Genomic DNA, 26,220 nt, shown 5'->3' with positions numbered 1-26,220 from the left:
GAACTGTGTCCCTAGAGAAAAAGCTATTATTTGTATACATCTTATGATATTGGAGTTAATATCATAGGATGTATTTAAAAAACAGCTACAAAAATTAAGTAATTTGAAAGTTCAAATTTCACATTTAAGCAAATTTTCCTTTCTGACAACATGCTGACCAGCATCCTACGTTTTTGAAGGCATGCTGTGATAACTGCATGGATATGTTTTTAGTGCACCAGGAAGGGCTATGGAGAGGCATAGATTGCAATGTAGATTTTGTGCTGGTGGTTTTATGGAAGACCTAAGTAATCTTGAAGAATGGACCCGGGGTTATGCTGTGCTCCTGCCAGAGGAAAAGCTTTCCAAATGCCAGTCGGGATCTTCATGGGGCGGCACATTTCATGTCACTGTTAATGGAAAGATACAGCGACTGAGGTTGTAAAATGATTTTATGTTTTTAATAACCTCCGCTAAAGACCAAAAGGCAATTTTTTTTTTATACTAATGACATCATAAAATCAGAAGATTCACATACTGTAAATCTACCCAAGGATAAAAAGGTGCCCTAAGTACACTTGTTTATGATGCTTAAGCAATATTCTATTGCTGATTCCTTTCAAGCAGAGAGTGATCCTGCCTTGGCTTTAATTGGAGATCTTAAAAATGTGAATAATTCTTCAGCATTCCAGCTTCTACCACTTGACAGTATCTCTGCTGAGTGAAATCATTGTAACTACTGACTGAGTGAGGTAGTACTTAGGTTTTACTCAGTCTTTTACTTATACATACTTCAACAGATGCTAATGGGAATTTCTTCAGGTAAATTCAGTGGTTGGCACATCCATAATTTACCAGGCCATGGCTCTCTTGTGGTGTCAAAATGGCACAGTGACATGAGAATTGTTCTTTTCTAGAAATGGGGGCAGGAGCAGGGAACTGTACCTCTATGGTAGAGCACATGCTTTGCATGCAGATGACCCCAGTTCAATCTCTGGCAATTCCAGGTTGGCCTGGAAAAGATCCCTGCTTGAAACTCTGGGATCTTGAAGCCCTGACTCAGTATATGCCAGCTTTCTAAGTGGAATGCTTGGACTACTGCAATGCACTCTATGTGAGGCTACCTTTGAAAGTGACTCAGAAACTATTAATCCAGAATGCGGCAGCTAGACTGGTGACTGGGAGTGGTCGCCGAGACCATATAACACTGGTCCTGAGAGATCTGCATTGGCTCCCAGTACATTTCCAAGCATAGTTCAAAGTGTTGGTGCTGACCTTTAAAGCCCTAAATGGCCTCGTCTCTACCCCCATCGTTCACTGACGTCCAGCACTGAGGGCCTTCTGGTGGTTCCTTCACTGTGAGAAGTGAGGTTACAGGGAACCAGGCAGAGGGTAGTGGCGTCTGCCCTGTGGAACGCCCTCCCATCAGGTGTCAAGGCAATAAGCAACTATCTTACTTTTAAAAGACATCTGAAGGCAGCCCTGTTTTGGGATGTTTTTAATGTTTAATGCTGTATTGTGTTTTTAATATTCGGTTGGGAGCCGCCCAGAGTGGCTGGGGAAACCCAGCCAGATGGGAGGGGTATAAATAATAAATTGTTGTTGTTGTTGTGGTTGTTGTCTCTGATCCAGATCTAGTGTGGGGAGGTTCCTCCTGCCCACCATGATTTGCTGCACCAGCAAATAAATGGGTGGGGTGGTGCATACACCAACTCAGCCCAACGAAACATGGTGTTTTGCTATCTCTCCAGGGATTGCTATGCTGCTATAGATTTCATTTTCGGAAGCTGCATCCTTGACTCACTGCAATGCATTATACGTGGGGCTGCCTCTGAAAATGGTTCAGAAATTTCAACTGGTGCAGAATTCGGTGCCCAGGTTGCTCATCAATCCTGTCCCAACTGGCCTGGGTGCCAATTACTTTCAGGTTCCAATTCAATGTGCTGGTTTTGACCTATAAAGCCTTAAACAGCTCAGAACATAATTATCTCAAGGACTGTTAACCAACCCAGGCCATGCCGTCATCTGAGGCCCTTCTTCATGTGCCTCTTCCACAAGAGCTCCAGAGCATGGCACTGTATTTTCTGCAGTGGCTCCTCGTTTGTGGAATGCTTTCCCCAGGGTGGCTTCACTATATATTTTTAGGTGCCAGGCAAACATTTCCCTCTAAATCCAGGCCTTTGGCCTTTAACTATAGTATCTGTGGCCTTTTAGAAGTGGGTGGGATGTTTTTGAATGTAGCTATGTGAGGTTTTTTCTTTGTATGTTTGGTTGGTTAGTTATTGGTTGTAAGTTGCTTTGGGCAAGATAAAGCAAGTAACAAATTTAATAAATAATGATGATAATTAACATTTAATGAGCAGGGTATTTGTCACTAGACCTGTTCAAAAGTAATTAGCCACTAGTAGTTGTATACCATTTTGAGTATACGTTATTTTGATTATTATGTATTATAATTATTCAGAATTTGATATTTCTGGATCATTTGCAAACAAAAGCTGAAATCATAAAAGACAAAAATGTATAATGAAAATAAAGTTTAAAACAGAAAAAAAATGTTAAAAATGACATACGGTAATTGCAACAAAATTAAAAGGGTTAAAAACATTTTGTAAATGAAAAGGTCTCCTGGCACCAGAATGATGACCATATTGGGCCTCCATGAGGAGGCCATTTCATAACAGGGACACCAACATTGAAAAGATCTTGTAGTAGCTACCCACTGGACCTTATTTGGCAGAGCTACTGTGAGAAGGGCTCAGAAGTTGATCTCAGGGTTCTGGTAGGTATAAACTGGTGGAGGCAATCCTTTAGGTAACTTGACCTCAATCTAAAGGTTAATACCAGAACTTTGAATCAGACCCAGATATGGAATGGAAACTAGTTCACATAGCAAAGCACTGGCCTATAATAACCATATCAACCAATCCCTGCTTCATTATTTTGGACCCACTATAGTTTCTGGATAAAGCAACTTCATGTATAAACGGTTCCCCTTAAATCTTTTCTTATACCAAATATTTTAATTTAGAAATTTAAACAACAGTTTACTTTGTTTGTTCCATTTTTCATTTCTTTTCAAAGAGCAGACTGGGGACAAATTCTTTTAAAAAGTACGTGCATTAAATATGTACACACGTCTTTTCAGATTGCGTCTCAAGACTGTAATCCCGCATAAAGTTCAGCTGCTTAAGTACCGTTGACTTCAGTGAAGTGGATGCACTTCTTGGGTGCGATCAAAACCCACAGGAAATAATTAAACATGAAAATGCTGTGACCATTATTTTGGACCTTCTTCCATTAGTTAAATGTTGTTAAATAGTGATAATGCCTCTTGCTTGCCTGGTTGCTGGTTGGAGGATGGAGAGATATGTGGGGTGGGGGTGGGGGTGGGGGAGAGAGATCAGAAACCTCTGGAATGTAGCCTACTGTTCAACAGTAAGAGGCTTATCTCTTGCTCCACCTGCTTTTGCCTCTGGCCACTCCCACTTATGCCTCTAGCTCCACCCATCAGTGGCATGCTTCCCTCAGAAAGTTGCGTATGAGCAATGTGGGCCTTGTGCTGATAAAGGTTCTACATCCCTTATTTATGTCTAGCATACACCCAAACCTCTGTGACTTAAATCTGTTTTGTTTCTTTCCTGCTGTTGGTATGAAAGGTGTTCCGTTTGCCATCTGCTCAGATTTGTTTCTTTGTAGTCATTTATATGGAATATTCCAAAATAAAAAAATAAAAACCCAGCAGAATGATTTTTTAAACATACAGTAAAGCTGCAGTAGGATGACTCACATATTAAGTCAGAAGATTTATTTTTTTAAACAAAATCAGTAAGTAAATCAACAAATCGATAAATACATTAATGATAAGTAAAAATCACCACCACATTTAAAAATTATTTGCAGCATAGTAAAATGAGCCACTGAAACCTTTCAAGTTTCAGTGCCTTTCAAGTTTATGAAAATACTCCAGTTTCCTATAAGCTGTTGCCTTTCCTCATTCTAATAAAATTTGTTAATTTGACTACCTACATTATCTTTCCAATTTTTAATGTCTGTGCTGTTATTGATGCAGCCTTTCCCCCAAGGTTTTACTGGTGGTCACTTTGGCTGCAGTGAGAAGATTTATCATCATTTCCTTTTCTTATTCTAAAATTAATGATCAAACATGCCAAAACAATAAGATCAAGAGACTTAGCGGGATAATATAACAACCACACCCTGCATGTTGGTCAACACTAGCTTCTGGTATCCCAGTTTCTAGCTGCTTGATCTATTCCATTATGTTCAGCTGGTTTTGTATGTATATAGATACCTTGCTGGTGAATTGTATTCTGATGACAACTGCATTCACAGCAACATCACATATCACATTTTATCTCAACAAGAAATGTGTTGCCCCCTGTTTCTCGCTCTCTGGTTTTGAGTATGATCACAATTGAAAAAGGGTTAGAAATTTCTCACAAAGCACAACAGAACACTGATAACTGGCTGATGCTATCTCCAGGCTTTCTTTTTTCTCTTCTCTCTCTCTCTTTTGAGCAGACAAGATTTTCCCTCAATGAGCTGATGACAGAATAATATCTCCAGATTGATTGCTCACCCCCCACAGACCTCTTGAAATATTTCTACCCTGGAAAGTTGAAGATCAAAAGCATAGTTTTTTTTTTTTTTAAAAAAAGGACACAGAACTGAAAAAGCCATCATAAAGAAACTACTCCGATTTCAGTCTGGTGATGAACAGGCTTGTTAAGCATTTTGAGAATTGGCAGCCTTTCCCATCTAATATCCAGACATACTTTTAAAAAGAATTTCCATAATGAGTGTCTCTTTCCCCATCAGAGGAGATGGAGTATTTTCTGAAAAAGTTCTGCTAGGCAGTGATGTTAAACACTTGATTACATGCGGCAGCACAGGATACATGGAGTACAGCTGACTCAACAGCTACAGGGGATTTGGGTAAGTGCCCTTCATGTAAGCCACTTAAAAATGGTCCAAGATCTTTTCGGTTAGTCTCAATGGATGTGTACATTCCCCCCAAGTATCCTTTGTATCACTTGTCAGGCATTAAGGGTTCATGGGTAACTCCTGTTGAGTTGTTGGACGTTGATTATGGGCATGGAGAAGCAAAGTTCTGTCAAAGTCCCAGTGTGAGAAGAAGTGTTCATTTTTTTAAAATCCTGGTTTGTAGTTGTTGAAATCCAGCGCTGCACATTGTTCTTTTGATCTGAGAAGTGCACTAGGACAGGAAATTGTCTTAGGATGGTGAAATAGATCTAACACAAAACTTTGCAATTGGTTCCATGAAGCGGAACAGACAATCTTACCCAGCTAATGGTGTCAGTCTAGCAAGTTCGCACAGTAAGAGATGCAAATGGGGAAGATAGATAAGGGAGATTTCTTATCAGGATTCCATTGCAACTGAAGGGATTAATTCAATGACTGGAAGAGTAATCTCAAATTGTTAACGTGAAGACCGGACATTATTTTTGTTTCTCTAAAATGGCTATGCATTTCTGATTGAGAAATAAGTTGGCTTTGAAATAAAATCCTTTTTTTGTTATCGATGTAGTTCAGAACAGCATGTGGACATTAATAGTTAAATGTATTCTGAGAAGGTTTTCATCGTCCTCTGAAGATAACCAAAGTGGGCATACAATCCCACTTACTATTACTCTCAATCTGAGGATGTATTATAGTGAATGGCACATATTTTCCCCTTTTCCTCTCAACTAGATGATTCCCAAAATTGTTTCCAGTATGACTTCAAAGTTTCTTTGAGTGAGAGTCAAAGTACATAAAGGAATCAGTTTTCAATTTCATCATAAAATTTACCTCCCTGCACTGAGTTTTTAAATAAAAAAAACTGTGGGAATTGTGAATTTAAAGGTTTAGGATTCTACTGGCATTTTGTGTGCTTACTTAATGAAATCTCAAAAACCTTATATACCCAAAAGTGTATATATAACTTTTCAGGATTAGATAAGCTTGTATTATACTGCAACCAAATAGCACATTTCTTTCAGGCAATTTCTTTTTCTGAAGAAATGAAATCAGGAATGGTTCTAAGCGATAAAGGGATACTACCTTTATTTTAAAGCTGGAAGTGAGAAGCTACAAGATTATCTAATTGCTAATACCTTCAGTTATATGTGAACAATTTATATTTATATGTTCACTTATTTGTTTTATCCCTCTATCATGGGAGGCAAGGCTGGTGTCAACTCAACATACCGGTACAACCTTTTCTGTTCTGCCATCTGCCCCATGGAATGCATTGCAGAGTGAACTCTATTAGGCCCCACCATGGTACCTATTTTAGGTGGTTGGTGAAAACTTTGGTTAGTTTTGAAATTTTTAATTGCATTAGCTCTATGTATATTTGTATGCTGGAGGAATTTGCTAAATTGGTTGTTTATTGTTTTGTGATTTGTTCTGTTTTAATGTAATTATTATCTCTTGTTAGCCACCTTCAGTCTCTTTGGAGAATACAACAGGATAGAAAATTTCATAATTGAATAAAGTATTTATTTATTATTCCCTATTGATTCTTTCCTCATAACAAAAGTTCTCTAGTCCACCCTCTGCAAGCGTATACAGGTTAATTAAACCCAAATGATATTTACTTTGATCTGCATTCACATCTGGAATATGGGAATATCCTATAACATGAAGCTGCCTTCTACCAAGACAGATCATTGATCTATCTAGTTCATGGATTGACTTCTCTGAAAGAAACTGAACGTTCCTTCTGACAGTGGGGAGAAGATTTTGCTCTGCAGAGATCATGAGGATTATACTGGGACCATCTGTATGCATTAAGCAACATGCTCACCAAAATGTTATAGGTTCCCCTCTCAGAACTCACAAGTGTCACAAGATTCAGAGGCAACTTATTTTTCAGAATGGAGTTAGAAGACAGAATAGCAGTGCAACAACTCTGTTTTCTCACAGCTGGAAATAATCTGCTCATTGCAAGATTGAAGAAAAAATGTTTCATTAGCATGAGTCACAGATGCATAGCTTTAAAAAAAATAAAATTAAAAATCACTGCTGTTATGAAAATTGTGTCATTTGCTCTTTGAAGAGTAGATGTGTGCAACCAAACAAGCCGCTTATTAGCAGTTAATTTATAAAAATAAACATATCACATGCAGTGTTGGAAAAGGGTCAAAGTGAAATTACCTAGGGAATCAAGGCTGCAATCCTAACTACACTTAAGTGGGAGTAAGTGTTATTGAACCCAGTGGAACTTATTCTGATTAAATATACCAAGCATCTTGCTATTATTCTTTCAGAAAGTTCTTTGTCCTTGTAAAATTCTTAAATAATGTTTGTGTAATGATCATTATTTAAAGAATAATGATTCTCCCTATTATTAAATATCCCAAAGGAGCATAACTCAGCGGGTTATAAAACTACGAACAGTTCAATAATTTCTGGTTGTCTTGCACGCATTTGGTGTCTGTTAATACTTGAGGGAGTGTAGTGGACTTCTATCCTGGTTATTGAAATTTGTGGCAAGGCTTCTGTCTCATTCCATTAGGAAAGGATTTATATTCTCTCCTTCAAATAGATATTTCAAAGAATCTACTTGCACCTCTCATTCTTGGAATTGAAATGAACTGCACTAAAATTGAAATATTTTCGTACTAGTTAGTTACACTGAAACCTCACAATTAGATGTAGAGACTTCAGGTTATACGTATTTTTGAGCATTTATAAGCAGTCTTCTTTCTGATTGAGTCGTGATATGATTCCGAAACAGGCTAGATAGCCAACTGGTTATAATGCTATTATCACATTATAATATATGCTTTTTGGAATAATCATTGGATACAACTGAATAAACTGGAGAGTCTTTAGTGAAGGGAAAGCAATAGGTGCTGGCACAAATGTCCCAAATGTCGTACTTCATATTTGATCAGTGGCTCAGCGCCACTTTTCAGATTGTTAAATGCTGTAGGAACGATTGCTTTGACCGCTAAGCCTCGCCACAGATTTGTTCCAATATTATTTTGATAATACAGCACCACAGAACCAAAGAGCTTGCTGATAATGAACATGAGCATTTATGCCATTGATACAGCAGACAAAAATATATAGGAAGAAAAGTGATAGCCACAGTTGCACATCTTGCAGTTGGAGAAGCCTGAATTTTTGTGCCACCTAAAAAGAAACAAATGTAACAAAAGCAAGAGGTCCCTTTTGAATCCGAAGGACTTCAATGTGAGCAAAAAGGAACTGCAGAATATAATCCATAGCCATGATAGTCAAATACTGGCAAGTAGAACATATGCTTACATTTTGCCATGTAAGCGGTATGTAAATTAAAACAACAGCAGCAACCACCACCGCTGCCTAGAGGCGGGAGGGATGTAGTCCAGTAGTACAGCATCTCCAGGGAGAGACCCTTAACCCAAGACTCTGGAGAGCCACTTACAGTCACTGTTGATGGTACTGAGTTACATGGGCCAACGATCTGATTCTCCAGAAGGGCACCTTCCAATGTTCCTATGCTTTGCACACAGAAGGTCCCGGCAGAGCAGGGGTTTTGCATGCATAAGCTCCCAGGTTCATTCCCTGGAATTTGGCAGGTCTGGGAAACTGCTGTTTGAAAACCTGGTAACCTGCTGCCAGTCAATGTAGACAATTCTCATCTGAGCAGACCAGTAGCTTGACTCAGTTTAATGCATCTTCCTATGTTGTGTTACTAGAAGAAGCTATTAATGTCAACAATCTATTTTGGGCGGCACGATGAGACTCCTACCTGGATATTATGCACACAATGTGGCACAGAAGCCAGCACACTTACAGAGCAATCCTATACATGTGTACTCATAAGTCCTCTTACTGTGCTCTGTCAGGCTTCTTCCCTTGCCTAGGTTCACAGCCTGAAACCCAACTGGGAAAACAGTACGGGGCTCTGTGATGTATAGTTTAAGCACAAAAACCCAGCGGAGAACCTTGGAAGAAAAGGAGTTCAAAGCTGTGTCAGAGCACAAAGAACGCAATGAACTGAATACAAGAGGCATGAAAATAATGCCCTCTCATTTAGGCGCAGGGATGTAAGCACCAGCAGAGACATTCTATGCCATGAGGTGGGTTTCCTCCTGGCGAGTCTTTGTTGATCAGCCATTCTTTCATCCATAGACCTGTTGCTTTAAAATCAGGCAAGATGGTCAACTTCATAGCGGATCCTTGTTATTTCAGACCTGATCCAATGATCACGAAACAATCACAATAAGTATCTCTGGTGCAGTAAATGGGGACACAGAATAATCGCCTCATGTTTTCCTTAGGTTTTACAATGGAACGAGCATGGTTGCTGCTCCTGCTGACTGCAAAGTTTCTCACAGTGACCGCGCAGTTCAATGGATACAACTGTGATGCCAACCTCCACAGCAGGTTTCCTGGTAAGTGTTAATTGAAACATATTAATTATAAGTCCTTTGTTAGCTTGTTTGCAGAGACTACAAAGCTTTAAAGTAAATGAAGCATTTGGAACAAACTCCTCATTAACTAACTAATGGTGAGTGAAATTCCTCTGAAGTAGCACAGAGCTTGCTACCCATGGGCGCAGCTACCCATAATAACAACAGGGTTTCATCCTCTTTCGTGAAGGCTGAGTTTCATGCATTAATTCACTATGCACAGAATACTTGCTCAGATTGCTGTTGACAATATTTAAAATGGATTTTCTTTCTTTCTAGAAGTATAGGAAGCTATTTCCTTAGGCCCTAACAAGATATGGCATCATTCAAGCAAGGTTTATTTTTTTATTTTTTATAGAGTAAATACCGAATGTGCCACCTCCCTGATATGGATTGGGATTGTAGCAGAGGAATGTGTGTGCCAAAATGTCACCTAGCCCTATCAGGATTTCAACCTGAAATTGATTTCCCCATGGCTGCTATTTAATCCTAAAACACAAAAAACCTCAACCCACCTGTTAACGCTGACTATAGTTAGCAAACTACAGTTTCCATGATTTTTGTGTTGGGGGTGGGTAGCCCAAACTGGTATGATACTGCTTTATATGCATAGTGCAGAAGGAGGTCCTTGTCACTGTTCAAGGACACATTCTAACCAGACAAAAGCACTCAAGAAGGAAACAGAGCAGGACAAGTGAAGATTGTGGTTTGGGGAGAGATTAGACCATTGAACAGATTAGACCCTTGCTAGAGATTTGCTTTCTTTGCTTTAGTGAAAGTAATAGATCTTATCAGGGCTTTTTTCAGCCGTAACTCACTGGAACTCAGTTCCAGCACCTCTCAGGTGGGCATCATTGCCATTATAAGAGAACAAGGGAGGTGTTCATGGTGAGTTCCGGCACCTTTTTTTCTAGAAAAATAGGACTGGATCTTACCAAAAAGTACAACGCAGGTAGTTGCCTTTAGTATGTATGAAACAGATGTGTTTCTGATTCTTCTATTACGTTATGTAAATAGGAATAGTTTCTTCCCCTCCTCCTCCTCCTCCTCCTCCTCCTCCTCCTCCTCCTCTCTTTTCAAAGCAGCCAGTTCCTAATGCTTTTTCCTTTATAAAACTAAGTATGAAAATAGAGTCCAGATTATGTAGATATTGGTCTCTGTAGACAGAATGTTTGATTGTGATTGAGGCCCACTGAGCTCTATGCACCATAGTAGGCAGACGTGTACCAGTAGCATTCTTGTCTGGATGAGGCTGGACCAGGAAGATGCTCTTGGAATGTGACTAGAGTAATGCACTGCACTCTGGTTGACTCTGAAAAGTGTTCAGAAATGTAAACTGCTCCAGAATACAGTGACAAGGTTGTTAACAGAAGATACTACATTCAACACATATTAAAAGATCGGTGTAGGTTATCAATATGTTTCTAAGCTTACCTTTGAAGGGATTAGGAGATGAATATTCGAAGGATCATTCATCCAGGTCTTCATTGCAGGCCTTGCTTTGGGTGCCCCCTACTTTGTGGTTATGTTGCTAGGGCATTTTCAATGGAAGACCCTCCCCTGAAAGGTCAGATTAGCATCTGATTTTTTTAAAAAGAAGTTTCTATAACCTTTTAATTATTTGTGATAGAATTGGTTGAAATTTCCACCTACGTTTGCACCCTTTGAGACCATGAATCCTGCTGCAGTTCCAAAAGAGTTGTTTTCTTGTAAGCGCATCAATTGCAGTTTTAGGGTGGGTTAAAAAGGAACTGCTTAATATCCTGTGGTGTTTTGTGGGCAATTTGCTAACATTTAGGACTTGTACTGCACCTCTTCCTTTCCCTCAAAGGTTAACATGTTATGCACTACCTCCCTCTTGAGGGGTAATAAACATTGGTGTTCAGCATAAGGAGATTGTTCTGATGGTGCAAGTATTTCTGCTTTCCTGAAGGAATGATCTCTCATCTCCTACCTCTGCATGCTGTTCTGAGGGTTCACCTGATCCTCCAGAAAAGATGGGGAGAAATGGTGTTTCTGGAAGGAGGAGAGGGTGAATAAAGTTCCATTGCATGAGCAGGAGTTCTTCCACTAGCTTCCAACCAGGACTGGCTGGTTGCATCTGACCCATTATTGATTTGTTTTCACCAGAAGTGGTAGCAACACAAGAGTATACCTGGGAGTCACTCTTGAAGTATGATTGGAGATATGGCATTCTTCACCTGCTTTTTCACTTATTTGATGAGACTTCTGCCTGAGTGGTAGCAGCTCAATATTTTGTTTAGTATGTAATGAGGATCTCGCTAAAGATATAGAAAGGGGCTGGAGAAAACTTGTTTTTCAATATCAGATTTTCAATGCTGTGTTCAAAAATATGCACATTTACTTAAATAAATAAAATGGGGTTACATTTGAATGTTATGCTCAACTTTGCATTTCATAATTAAGCCCATTAATAGATGTACTGGTGGACCTGGCACTGATTTATAACCAATGAGGTGCCCTCTAGAAGGTGCCCTCTAGATATTGTGAACTACAACTCCCATAATCTATCATCATTGACTATTCTAGCTGGACTGATGGTAGCTGTAGTCCAAAATACCTGGAGAGTACCACATTGGCTAGTTATCCTAGAACCAACTCCATGATTACAAATAGGAAACTGGAACAAACATTGTGCAATAACATTATGAACACAACATTGTGAGTTATTTCCTTAAGTTTTCAGAAGTGTTACACCTATTTCTTCATGCTTATTTTGTTAGTGGTAGCCAGCTTTTAGGAAGGTGTCTGCCAAAATAGGCATTTATTGCCTATAGATAATTTCAGATCTTTATTTTGAACAAGTGGCCACAGTTACTGCCAAGCCCACAAAGGGATCAGCAGCTAATTTGCCACCATGGGTTGCATTTGGAAAGACTGTAAAAATAAAGCTGATTCTAGACTTCACCTAATGTTTCTGCTGGTGATTTAATGCATCACAAAAATATATGCTTCTACAACTTTATTGATTCAATTAAAGGGACAATAATACTGGTGATTAATTTTTATCATCAAATTAGCAATAGTGATACATAGTGTATGCTTGGGGATTCCAAACACTTATGGACTATCCTTTCCATCATGCTGTAACCTTTGAATTATCATGAACATAGGAAGCTACCTCATATCTAGTCAGGTTATTGGTCAATCCAGCTCAGTAATATCTGCACTGATTGGCAGCAGTTCCTCAAGTTTTTTGACCTGGCAGTAGCGGCTGGACAGTCAGGATGGGCATTGTGGCATTGCTTACTTGGCTTTAAGAGAGAGAGCCAGTGTGGTGTAGTGGTTAAGAGCGGTGGACTCGTAATCTGGTGAACCAGGTTCACGTCTCCACTCCTCCACATGCAGCTGCTGGGTGACCTTGGGCCAGTCACACTTCTCTGAAGTCTCTCAGCTCCATTCACCTCACAGAGTGTTTGTTGTGGGGGAGGAAGGGAAAAGGAGATTGTCAGCTGCTTTGAGACTCCTTAGGGTAGTGATAAAGCGGGATATCAAATCCAAACTCTTCTTCTTCAAAACACCATGTGTCTCTGCTGGTTACTGAAAGGGAGATAGGCAAGTCAGCAGAAAGCTCAGTGTCACAGTGGTGCAGCCAATCTGATGATGTTGTTGCTGCTGCGCTTGCACCACACTGAGCTCCCTGTTGTCTTGCTCCGCTACTTCTCCCTCTCAGTAACAGACAGCAATATGTAGAATTGCAAAACCAGGTGAGAAATCCCACACCACCCTGCTGGCCGCAACTGAGATGGAAACCCTGAGTGGATGACACTTGAAAGCTGGCCTGTGAGCACAATCCTGATACTTACTCATTCACTACCATATATACACAGATCAAATATCTGAACGGGATTAATGCATTTAAATCTACCCTGCATTTCCATTTATTGTTGGTGATATTTTAGTCCATTGCACTGTGTAGGTACATAAGAACATATTGTCACATGCCACCCCAATCTCCATGAGCAGGGTGAGATTCCAGGGGTTTCAGGTGCTTAGCCATGGTTTGTGTTTCCTTCAGAAATTAGGCATAGTAGAGACTGTAGTGTCTGCATGATATGCGGTTTTATATGCACACATATACAACCTGCACCTAGATGGAGGAATTGCAGAGCATGCACATCCTATGAGGGTCTGGTTTCCCCTTTAAGGGTAGAATTGGTTTCAAATGACAGCAGAAAGCCACTCTCTTAGTTCCAGCTCACATGGAGTTCTGCCCATCTATCTTCTTCTCGCTGCTAACTCCATGGATCTTCCCCCAGCCACAATATTCAAAGTTGAAACCCTAAACCTTGCCTCTGCCTCTGCCCACTAGCACCCAGCAAAGAAGGAGCCCAACTCCCCTTTGCCTGGCAATCTTCCTCTCTGATGGTTTCTTTAATGGGTTATCACTAGCCTTTGTCTGCTGAACTGGCTTGACTCATTAGCCAGCGGATTTCCGTCTTTGGCAAAGTTTAATCAAACCTTGATTAATTGTAACTTTTACTAAATCCAGGAATTAGGAGGAGGATATGACACCAGGAATTTAGCACAATCTGCCCCCCTCTAAAAAACCCATAACAGTATGATGCTGAGCCAGATAGTTGTTCAGACCAACCAGTAATGTCTACTCTGACTGGCAGTCACTCTCCAGGGTCTTAGGCACAGGTCTCCTTAGCCTTTCTGATATCTAATTCTTTTAACTGCAGGTGCCAGGGAATGAACCTGGCAGCTCTTGCATCAAAAATATGTGCTGTGCCACTGAGTTATGGCTCCTTCCTTTAGGGTATTGTAAGAATGGATTCTTGGATTGATACTACCTCCCACAGAAACCCATTATGAAGCTGATCTAGAGACAATTGCCATTTCATGCAATATGTAGAAGGAGCAGTACATTTACTTTAGACATTCAAGTCTCCTTATGTTGTCAAAAATGTAGCACGACAATTCATCCTGGCAGTCCTAGTGGTAATAACTAACAGTTTTCCGGCACTTTAAGAGTGCTAAATCATTAAGAAGATCTAATAACTTCCCCTTTATTTAAATTAATGATCCATGCAGTGGAGCACAAAGAATAATTACAACGTGTAAAGAATTAACAAAGGCTCCGCTATGTTCAACAATATTTACCCCATCTTATGGGCACTGAACATTGCTCTAACACTGCAGTGGTTGGCTCTTGATTATGATGTATTATGTTTACAACTGGAGTCATAAATATATCCAGGAGTCATAAATATATCCAGGATTTCAATACATTTTAAGATATTTTCAGTCACCTTACTTTTCAGCAGGACTTCCACTGTTCATTTAAGACAATACTTCAGTGAAAATACACATTTGAGAATTCTTTAAAAACAAGCTCAAATTCTTGGTATCCATTGAGCATGTGCAAACTGTATTGGCAACCCAGAACACGTGCACAGCTTTGACATTTCCCCTACTTAATAGAAGCCGTCTGCATAACAAGTTGCTCTGAAACTCAGAGCACAATCTGCAGTGCAACATTATAGCACTCATTCAGCCAATCAAAGTCAACAGCCTTGATATGCACGTGAAGCACAGTATATGTGAGAACTGGTTGAACATTTTACTTTGTGCACAACCAATAGAACATTTGGGCTGGATCTATACTGATCTGTAAAAGCCCTATATAAAAAAATGTAATATAGCTCTCAATGCAATTTTGCATTGATGATGGATTGCTGCTCTATAGCACCGTCTGGTGTAAATCTTTATAATGCATTTTTAATATAACTGACCAGCGTAGATTAGTTTCTGGAATGCTTTGGACAATCTTGCTCTTAAACAAAGCAAAAGTATGAGAGTACGATACTCCAGCCATCTTTTAAGGAACAGTTCCTATGGATGAGTCCTCATGACATTTGCTCCCACACCTGGAATAAGAGCAGGACATATACAGTGTGTGAAACTCCCATTGTTCTAGGCGCATTTTGCGACAGGGAATTTCATTAGCGCAAGCAGTTTCTGAGCTCTGGGTGCAGTACTGTGCCTAAGATTTCAGGTTGAAACTGCAGAGTGGAAGGAGGACTTTTTTCTGCCTCCCCACTTCCAACTACTCTCTGAAGACTGTACAAGAGACCCTCTTAAGAATATTAGGGGGGTGGGCCGGAGAAGGACTAATCCATGTGAAAAAGGAACATAATATTTTAGCTGCAGTTCATTCATTTTCAGCTCTGTATTCTTGTTATGAAAAAAGGGTGCCTAGACATTCATTGTTGTGCCCATAACCTAGGTTAAAGGTGCCGTTTAGCTCCTAGCTTTCACCTCTCAGTTTCTAACACTGGACATATATCATTTGACTGAACTGGTGCAACAAAACTGAACTGCAGAGCAGACAAATCATTGGATGCTGGCAGGAGCCACCTAACAGAGCTCAGCCCCAGCTATGGACAAGCTTAACCTTGCTGCCTTGCTCCTGCTTCTAAGCTATGGGTAAGCAGAGTCTTGCTGCCTATCCCTGCTTCTCAGTATCTGCCACCTAAGGCAGCCACTTCACTCTGCCTAATGGTAGAGCTGGCATTGCTTGGAGAAGCATGACATTCAGCTAAGGATGTACATTCAAATGTGCATCTGCATCAGGACCACAGAGGAGCAAGAAAGGTGTTTATATGAATGTTTTCTCTCTGAATAAGGCTGCAATGCTGAGTGTTATTCTTAGAAATACAGCTGTAATGACTAGTGGGCACTGCTCTCAAGTGAAGCTGATAAGGATTAAGGCATTAATATAGAGGAAACAAGGATTACTATAATATTTTCATAGCATTTGCTGATTTATTTTCTTTTACCTTTTCTAATAGTTCCTAATAATGTGCATATCGTTTTCTATCACCTACCTATTCCACTGTGCTGCTTGGAATTCTAAATTGCTATTAATAGCTGCTGTGTACACTTCTGGAGCCAAATGAATTGGGTTCTCAGAATACTTGCTCATCTGCATCCTACATTAAATGAGAATATCAGCGAGCAAAATGTGAGAAGAAATATTGTTTCCAAGGGCTAATTTTTGTGTAAAGGCTGCATAATGGTTCCTCGCAAGATTTAAAAAGTGCATATACTACATCATTTCGAGTTGCTTGAAAGCTTTGAATGCCCCATTTAATGAAGCCAGCTTTTTCATTATGATTCTTCTACACCTAACCTTTTGTTCATGTAATGCTGCATTAAATGTCTGCTGTTTTGCATGGACCTTGGAATGGAATATGATATGCAAAATACGAGTGGTATCAATTTATTGCCACATTAAAGCTTTTTGGGGTGCATTTGCATGTCCACTATGCTCATCCCCTGAGGAGAAAAAGGCCCTGAATGTGTCTGAGAGGGGAGAGTTTTTTGTTCCTTTCTACAAATGAAGGATGTACAAAAATGGTAAAGCAAAGTCACAAGGCAGGCAAGGTATCGTGTGTGCATGTGTGTATTCTAGTTGCTACCCTATCATGCATGAAGTACCATGTGATGCTCCTAAGGTATTAAGATAAACCAATGGGTCTTTGATTTGAATTTCAACTTTTACAGTATTGTAGTTGGTTAGGGTGTAAGAGAGCAGTGTACCGGACAGAGAACACAGGGAAGGGTGGCTTCAGGACTTTTCTTTTCAGAGAAGGTACAATGATGTAATCAGCTGGGGCAACAGGGAAATCGGTGGACCATCCTTGTGCTTGCCAGTGAATGTGATGATAAGGAGGCTTTCATGTTTTCCTGCTGTTTGTGACAGATTAGCATAGAGGAAGTTGGAGAACGAGGAACATTATCAGGCCTTTCCTTTGGTAGGGTTCCTACTTCAAAGCCATGGCTTGTATGGTAATCTTTTCCTTGCAAGATTGTTTGCATTTCTAAAAGCCAGTTTCAGCAGGCTGAAGATCTTTTGTTAAAGCTCAGGGTTTTCTACATGCTTATTCTCTAAATATCTACAGTCATACTTCGGGTTACAGACGCTTCAGGTTGCGCCTTTTCGGGTTACGGACGCGTCGAAACCTGGAAGTACCAGAACGGGTTACTTCCAGGTTTGGGCGCTCACGCATGTTCAGAAGCGCTAAATCGCAACCTGCGCATGCGCAGATGTGGTGCTCTGGGTTGCGAACGCTGCAGGTTGCGAACGTGCCTCCTGCACGGATCATGTTCGCAACCCGAGCATCCACTGTATTCCATGACTGTCAGCTGATCCTAATAAATTGTCTGCTATGTATTGCTGTTTTTGGGTGTGATGTACACCAGGGCTGGCCCAAGTCATTTTGGCACCTGAAGTGGACCCCAGAGTGTCATGCCCCTCCCTGACAGGGAACAAGGGATGAGGGAAGATCTATATCAGGAACAAGGGAGAAAGAAAGATGGACATTGGGAGCTGCTACCCTAGTGAATCCTGCCACCCAAGGCAGTCAAATTACCTTGCCTACATCATTGGTGCAGAGCATAACCTCTTTAGTATTTGTACCGACCCTTAATGGGAACTCTTTGTCAAAGAAGGTCCATTTGTTTCCACATGAATTGCTTTGTTTTTAGATCACAAGATATAAATATATATAAATATATTTCAATAACTTCAATGTGTTCCCCCCTTCACTTTTCATTTCAGCGGAACGAGATATCAGTGTCTACTGTGGAGTACAGGCAATTACTATGAAGATTAATTTTTGCACTGTCCTTTTTTCTGGTTATTCTGAAACGGATCTGGCATTAAATGGGAAACACGGGGACTCCCACTGTAGGGGATTTATAAACAACAACACATTTCCAGCGGTGGTCATTTTCATAATCAATCTCAGCACTTTGGAGGCCTGTGGGAATGCTTTAATGGTAAGATGCAATTCTTTTGAGGCTACACAGTGAGATGGAGAAGAATTTCAGTTCAGTTTGCATTTTAGTTTGAATGTAACTAACTCCCAGCTCCCCAAACAATATGCTATTCTTTGAAAGCCACACTTCTCCGAATTTCATTAAAGGTGTGTATATTAGAAGAAGTTTGCAGTGAAATGCTGATAATTGTTAACGAGAATTTTTATTTTATTTTTAATTGCAAACTGATGCATTGAGCTTGGAAAAATAAGAAATGGGAGGAAACAAAAACTGGCAGATCATACTTGGTTACATTTCATTGCTAAAAAGAGAGAGAGAAATGAAGTATGAAATAGAGCATACCGCACAAGTGAGGGGTGCAATTTGCAAATACAAATGCCTGAAGTTTAAGAATGAGCAGCTCATTTTTTTTGAAGATTGGTATGCAGTTATTGCTACAATCTTAAGTCTTACTCTTCCACTTCTGAATAAAATGTTTAGTTGTAAATGAGCCAACACATTTGCTGTGATGTTTTGTGATAATGGGACTGTTTGCACCACCCTCATCATTTCTGAAGGTGGAACTAAGCATAGGGAAATGTGTAGCTGCCGGTGTAAGAAGCATCTCCTCATCCCCTCTTCTCTTGTGGTGTCATGTAAAAACACAAAACATGGCATTTCACTCTGGGTATTCCCATCCCCACAACTAGCATCCAGTGAGATGGATCTGGAGGGAAAACTTGGAGTGTGATGGCTTAGTCACGTTCCTTCTGTACCCTCATGTTTTTTCATTCAGTAAACATTGGAGTTGTGAGTATGCACAGATAGCACCTTTGTGGCTTTTTATTTATATTTTATTTATATATATATTTATTTAATTCCTAGTATTCTGAAAATATTCTGGGAGCATGGGAGATTAGAAGAGGAATTATGTGCATGCCTGAGCTATGTGAATCTGATCACTGTGCTGAAATCTTGCCTGCATCTAATGATGGTTGTCACGGGAAGTACTTTGACACTGTGCTTCTATATCTGCTACGTCTCTCCTCTGAGATGAGCTCACAAACTGACAGCTGGATAGATAGGATCAAAGTCAATGAGTTCTTCATTCCTTAGCTGGCCATTCAAAGAATCCTAGCAATTCCACTGCTTTTCTTGCAATAATGATAATGATACAGCATCAAGTGAAGCAGTACAAGGTCAAATGCTTTGTGGGCTGGAGTTCACTGCAGAAGATGTATAACTGAGAGGAGACAGTTAAATGGTTTATAAGAAAGCTAATTGAAATGAAAATTCTATTATTTGCATATGCAAATATTCTAACACTTGGGTGTCACGACAAAGGGCTGATGTTAGTGTGCAAGACTAAGGGCTGGGTCATGCCATCCATTTTCTTCCATGTAAGCATATCTTGCTTATCTCTATCTCTAGCTTTGAACTTGTGTAAAGAACAGACATAGTGACTATAAATAGAGTCAGTAGTAATTCATGGCAGTAGGGATATTGTGGACTACACAACAGAGTGGGCAGAGTCCAACAAGACCAAAGACTTTTGTGTTCTGACAAAAGTTCTGGATGCCTAAGGCAAGTTTTTTTTAAAGGATTCAGATGTAGACCACCAAAGATTCTCTTTAACAAGTATTATTGACAGGATGAGGAAAAGAAGAAGGGGAAATACAAGATCTTACAACTCCATCTGCTGCTGGAAAATCTTTTACACTTCTTGAGCAGGCAATGGATTAAACTCCTTACAGGTGATATGTGCAGCCTCAGTGTTGACAGCAAGGTGTGCACTGAGATTCCTCTGCCCCTTGGTGGGCTTGGGACTCATACTACCTGGGAGTGCAGATGACACTTGAGCACCTTGGCCTGGAGTCACCTTTCCATAACTATGTCTAAGTTTATGTCTGACAAGGTTAGGGGAGTAGTCAAAACATATGGCAGTCTACAAAGGGATGAGGCAGTCTAGATATCTCCATGCTATGCTATTCAACACTGAAAGCAACAAAACTGATTTTGTGCCTTATGACTCACATGGGGATGTAGGTAGCTCTATCACTAAAAGACATATGGCCCACCTCTCCCACTCCTTCAGCCAGGTAGCCTTTCTATAATAAGTGCTGATTCTCACAAGCTGTGATTAACTCTTAGAGAGCTCTGCTTTACAGCACTGCACTGTTTTAACTACCAAAAAGTGCTAGATCAAGCTCTGCACCTGCGCAACTTTGAGGGCACCCAAAGGGGAAATTTGCAGACCATCATACCTAACTCCCCATAATACAATGGTCTTCCAGATATGTTCCAATACACCATGCTACCAGTACATTATTAATGATAGTTCTAGATGGGTATGATTATTCAATAGATGCTGGGCCTGTTTATGTGTTCATAGAATGTTTAGAGGGAGTGATCATGCATGTACTGGTTCTGACCCAAATATCCCTGTCTCTATTGGTACCCGATGGGACTGACAGGGCAGAAAGCAGAAGCACCAACAGTAGGGGAAGCCAGAGTCACTGGCAGGCAGAACCAACTAATTCTAATTTGGTTCCCATCCACCTTCTTGCTGAATTCTATGCAAGCAACACTGAGATGAAAGAGGAGGGGAGGAAGCTGAATTTTGGAGTGTTGGTGGTCTTATCTTTCACTATGAGTTGGATGAGGGCTCCATTATTTATTATTATTATTTATCATTTTATTAGGTCTCAGAGGGTTTTCTCCCTCTCCTTATTATCCTCAGTACAACCCTCTGAGGTGAGTTGGGGTGAGAGTTGGTGACTGGTCTAAGGTTTCCCAGTGAGCTTTATGGATGAGTGGGGATTTGAACTCCCAGTTCCTATTCTAGCATACTGACACTGGTTGTTCTCTCTTTCTCTATACTTTGACCAAAAGAATTGAAAGTCTGGCACTGCCTCAAGTAGCAGTTTGATTGCTTGGAGCAGTTTAGTCACACTCCTGTGACAGAATGCCTCTGGCGTCATGCTGCAGTGTCATTCTTAGGAGCATTTATTCTTAGGAGGGGGGAGATCTCTGCCCCCATTGTGGCTATTGGTAAAAAGGAAGAAAATATCTCAGTTGTTATCACATTTAAAGGTAACACCATTTCCTTCAAATGCCTGCCACTGGAAGTTGCTGAATATTGCCCCCACTTTTCTGGGGGGTACATGGTTCTGTGAAAGTATTGTGGGGGCTTATTTCAGAGCAGACTAATAGATTGGACTAAGGTTGCGCAACAAATCACTTTGATATATTTGACAGAAATGGTAGGTAGCTATTGCTCCCATTTGTATCTGTCATAGCATCAGTGGGACAGCAGAATGGGAGGATGGTTATACCTTTACTGTATGCCTCCGAACACCAGGTGCTGGAATCACAAGTGTGGAGAGCACCGTTGCCCTCAGATACTGCTTGTGGTCTTCCCATGGCTCATCACTGTGAGAATAGGATGCTGGACTATGTGGGCCTTTTGCAAGATCAAGCATGATGTTTCTTACGTCCTGATGTAGAGGTTGTGGTGCAACAAATAATTTACAAGGATGATTTCTTAACCTTTAACAGTCATATCTTCACTATTTTAAAAATTCTATTTTCTTATAAGATTGCCTCCCCATAATTCTGTTTTCTGACCTTATCCAACTAGGTAACCTCAGTTCCAGGAATTAATGCCTATGGCAATGTATCAACAGTCCAGATAGGCAATGTTTCGGGATACATAGACACCCCAGATCCACCCACAATAATCAGCTATTTACCAGGACTTCTGTATAAATTTAGTTGCAGCTATCCCTTGGAATATCTGGTCAATAATACACAACTTGCTTCGTAAGTATGAGCATGATATTGCAAGAAGTGATTGTTCTGTGTATCAGGAAGCCTTTGCACTGTATTTATTGTCATTAAAGTAGCTGGCTGGAGCTTTGCATGGTCGATATGCCCTATGAACATATCAGATTTCTGATGAAATGCATGGATTCTGGTCATTTCCCCCTCCATAATTAGAAGCGACATCCAATTTGAGAAGAGGAAAGGAAGAGGATATAGAGAAGGAAAATAATGACAAGAAGGAAAGTATTCCAGGGATTTGGTTTGCTATAGAATTAGCACAGCACTGAAGTCTGTGTTTTAGTGTTAGCTTTCATGATGAAAGTTCTTCTACAATTCCTCTTAAAGATAGAGTAGTACTTGTACATAAGCAAAGAAATATTTACTTTCAATTCTTTTTGCACAGCAATATATTAGTATATGTAACACAAGCAAATGCTATTTCTATGTACTGTATATCACAAGAAGTTATTTTCCCCTATCAATTTGCTTCTTAGCTAATTATTTGCCTGATCCATTGTTTCAGCAATGCCCATTGTTTCAAAGCTCTGACAGGGCTTCCACTATAAATTCCGATTTGTAGCAATTTAAAAACACAAGATGGGGGGGAAATACTCTTGGTGGTGAATTCCAAAACCTGATTTAATAGTGAAATATGGAATTGCAAAAAAAGAATAAAAATAGATGATTCCATCAATAATACTTTGCTTTCTAAATCTGTTCTAGATCATCAGCTGCTATATCTGTAAGAGAGAACAATGGCACATTTATTAGCACTTTGAATTTGCTCCTCTACAATGTAAGTATTAAAAAGCAGAAGTTTCTTAAATAAAGCAATGGCTGCTCACCTGCCGGCCGGAGGGGAGTGGCGGCTGCGGTAGTGGGGCGATCTTCTGGGGGGTGGACATCACTTCCTTCTTTGCTGGTGGTGCTGACTCCTGGGACTTGCCCATAGTTGCAGCCAATTGTGGGCAAGCTTGGGAGTGTGGTTTAGTGAGTGGACCAGAGGGGAAACTTCTTTCATTTGGTCTGCTCTCTGGCTATAAAAGCCAGCTATGCCCTCTGCTAATGCACCTACCATGACTGACTTATAGAATGTTGTAAGTGGGACTAGCCCCTCTATTTCATTCTCTCTCCCTCTGCATTTCCATCCCATCCAAAATAGTTGGCCAGAATGCCCACTAAGCATGTTCAGTTCTCCTGTGGCTCTTTGGAGTTCTCAGATTCGGTTCCTCCACCTGCACTTCTCGAAATCTTGGGGTTCTCCCACAGCTGCCTAGCCTTCCACTTGGGTATGGGTGGTACCATTTTGGCTATATATTCAATGGCGCTCACAGCCTTAAATTGGAAATATCGGAAATCATATGTTAGATCCAGCCTAAGATAATTGCATTTGGGTCCCTTTGAAATGAAGGCTTAATTACCATGGATCTTAGGTAAAGGGTAAAGGGACCCTTGACCATTAGGTCCAGTCATGGCCGACTCTGGGGTTGCAGCGCTCATCTCGCTTTATTGTATGAGGGAGCCGGCGTACAGCTTCCGGGTCATGTGGCCAGCATGACTAAGCCGCTTCTGGTGAACCAGAGCAGTGCACGGAAACGCCGTTTACCTTCCCACCAGAGCGGTACCTATTTATCTACTTGCATTTTGACGTGCTTTTGAACTGCTAGGTTGGCAGGAGCAGGGACCGAGCAACGGGAGCTCACTCCATCGCGGGGATTTAAACCACTGTCCTTCTGATCGGCAAGTCCTATGCTTTGTGGTTTAACCCACAGCGCCACCCACATCCCACCATGGATCTTAGTGGGAACTAAATTCAGCTCATCTAGTATGACTGCATCCCTGGTTTGCAAGAGCAAATCTAGCAATGAAAATTGTAACTTTAAAAGTGAATTATAATTTTTAATAATGATTTTATTAGTTACATAACATCATCAGTGTACATGGCACCTTATATCATAATCCTGTGCATGTTTACTCAGCAGTAGCTCCCACTGAGTGCAAAGAGGCTTGATGCCTGAAAAGTCTGCAAGGGACTGCAGCCTTAGAGAGTTACACAGCAAAATTGGCAAGTCCCTGCTCTGAAGGAGCCTACATTTCTAAATAGACAATGGAAAACAACAGGGGGAGGGAGGACCCTTTGTTAGACAATTGCCTTTAACAAATGTTCACACGTGCTCTAACAAGAATAGTTCAACTGGTGCCTTGTGCCAGGAGTGGAACCAAGCTGGTCCACACACACACCTGTTCTGGTACCTTCTACTCCACAAGGAAGGACTTATTCTGGTCACCCTAACCATGTCTAAGTCATTGGCATGGTGTAAAATATAACCAACAACTACTGTTGTGGAATATGTAAGCAACTTCAATAGACTGATGCTAATGCTATTTCTTTGTGGTTCTTTTGGACAGTGGGTGGGCTAAAATTTTAAGTACCTCCTCATGACTGCTGATTTTCTCTCTCTTCTTATTAGCATGATAATCAGATTTGAATATATGTAATTGTGTAAACTTGTATTGCATAAACAGGGACATTGGAAAGGAAATTTAAAGGACTTTTACTGGCTTTTATTTATAACAGCAACACTAATCTTCCAACTGTTATTTTTGTGTTGATTAGAAATTTTATTCATCCATTCAAATGTCTGATTTAAAAATCAGCTTTCCATTTCTCAGGCAGCATTTTAGTAAATTACAAATCCCCTTTTTTGGATTATTATTCATGTCATCATGGACCTGGGTTATAATTCATGCAGATGATTTAAAAGTCTGTGCTTTCAACTTGGGGTGTAATGAATGTGCTATAAATATCATAGCAGAATATTTCCAATTGCGTTTAAATGAATTTCCTGTTTGCAAGTAAGTTTTGCTGTCTGACAGTTCAGAGATATGTTAGACTGGAGATGATATTACTTCCATTTTTAAAAATACTGAGGTTTTTTTGTAAGAAAGTAGAAAGTTTCTTAAAACTTTAGGAACAAAACCCCTTGTATTTAGGGTATAGGGGATTTTGCTTCAGAAAAGTTCAGTTAAAATGTTTTTCTTAGAACACATGAGAATACATCATATGGGGCCAATCAACATTCCAATCTTGCCCAATAAACACTACATTTTACAATTTTGCTTTTGTAAGTCATCCTGTACATTGATCCTGTAAATAATATCTTGGAGTGATTTCTAAAAGCAGTCTAAGGATAGTCATAGGAGCATCTTCATCTATGGTGTGAAGCCAGCTTTGCATCATTTTGTTATAGAAATATATTGTGATTCGAGGACCCGATCCCCGCTTGGGGAATGAAGACACAAGGACACAGTATATTAGGTTAAAAAAAAGGGCCACAACTTTATTGATTACAGCGTGTGAGAAGGTATTGGCTTAGGCATTGGACCACTGACAATTTGACTCCACCCACTTGGAGAGGGGTGAGTCTGAATGAGGGGTTAACCACCAGTAGGGGGAGCCTGTTGATGCAAATACAACTATAAGCTCTGCCCTGTGTGGCGGGGGGCCATGGCACGACCCCCGGTGACATCAGGGGTAGATCGGGAGCAAATGGCGGGGGAAGCTGGCGCGGCCGCATTTGAGCGGCTAAACCATGCCCCCGGTGCCACTCGATTGGGTGCCCAACGGCGGGGGGGGGGGGCGTGGAGCGCCAGCGATGGTGAGAGGGCAGGGGGCTAAACTCCCCCTGCGTGACGCAGGAATCGTCTCCCGGTCACAACCCCTCCACTCCGGAAGGAGGAGAGGCTTTCCAACAAGTGAATGCTGGATTGCTGAGTTGCTGCCTGTGTCAAAGAGGTGTGTTAGCCATCAGTCTTGCTGTTGCCCCATGCCTTGTACATCTAGTGGGCTGTTACCCTTCAAAGAACTACATATGTATTCTACTACCTTCACTTAAAATAAAACCACAAGATTATTTAATTATTTTTGCAAAATTGCTCCCGAGAATGCATGTGGTTGTTAGTGCTGGCATGGGTAGCAGCCTATAGGTGCTCAGCAGAACTATCTTTTCTTCAGCTCAAACTGAACCACACTGAGAACCTACAGAATCACCGCACAGAGAGCAAGGATAGAACTCCACGTGCATGAGTAAAATCATTATTGAATTGATATCTAAGATATCACAGCATGAATCGTCGTGGGCCAACATGAATATGTTTCAAGATGTAATACTGAATATTAAGCTACTGAATTTTA

The 26,220-nt window shown here is 40.6% G+C and overlaps 2 protein-coding genes across 2 annotated transcripts in view; one reads left to right on the top strand and one right to left on the bottom strand.

Annotated features, from left to right (window-relative positions):
- RPL24 (ribosomal protein L24) overlaps positions 1-26,220 on the bottom strand; it is a 324,479-nt gene that overhangs the window by 217,250 nt on the left and 81,009 nt on the right. The gene's annotated exons all lie outside the window — the stretch shown is intronic.
- Positions 4,886-26,220, top strand: part of ZPLD1 (zona pellucida like domain containing 1) — a 37,602-nt gene continuing 16,267 nt past the window's right edge. The window contains exons 1-5 of the mRNA XM_083611666.1: positions 4,886-4,935; positions 9,279-9,392; positions 18,001-18,221; positions 21,841-22,022; positions 22,749-22,821. Coding sequence (XP_083467792.1) covers positions 9,287-9,392; positions 18,001-18,221; positions 21,841-22,022; positions 22,749-22,821 — 582 coding nt within the window. The 5' untranslated portion in view covers positions 4,886-4,935; positions 9,279-9,286. The remainder of the gene's footprint in view (positions 4,936-9,278; positions 9,393-18,000; positions 18,222-21,840; positions 22,023-22,748; positions 22,822-26,220) is intronic.

Source organism: Podarcis filfolensis (assembly GCF_964270895.1).
Source record: "Podarcis filfolensis genome assembly, chromosome: 4".
In the NCBI taxonomy this organism is placed as follows: domain Eukaryota; kingdom Metazoa; phylum Chordata; class Lepidosauria; order Squamata; family Lacertidae; genus Podarcis; species Podarcis filfolensis.
The sequence above is the reverse complement of the archived record's forward strand: the minus strand, read 5'-3'. Positions and strand labels throughout refer to the sequence as shown.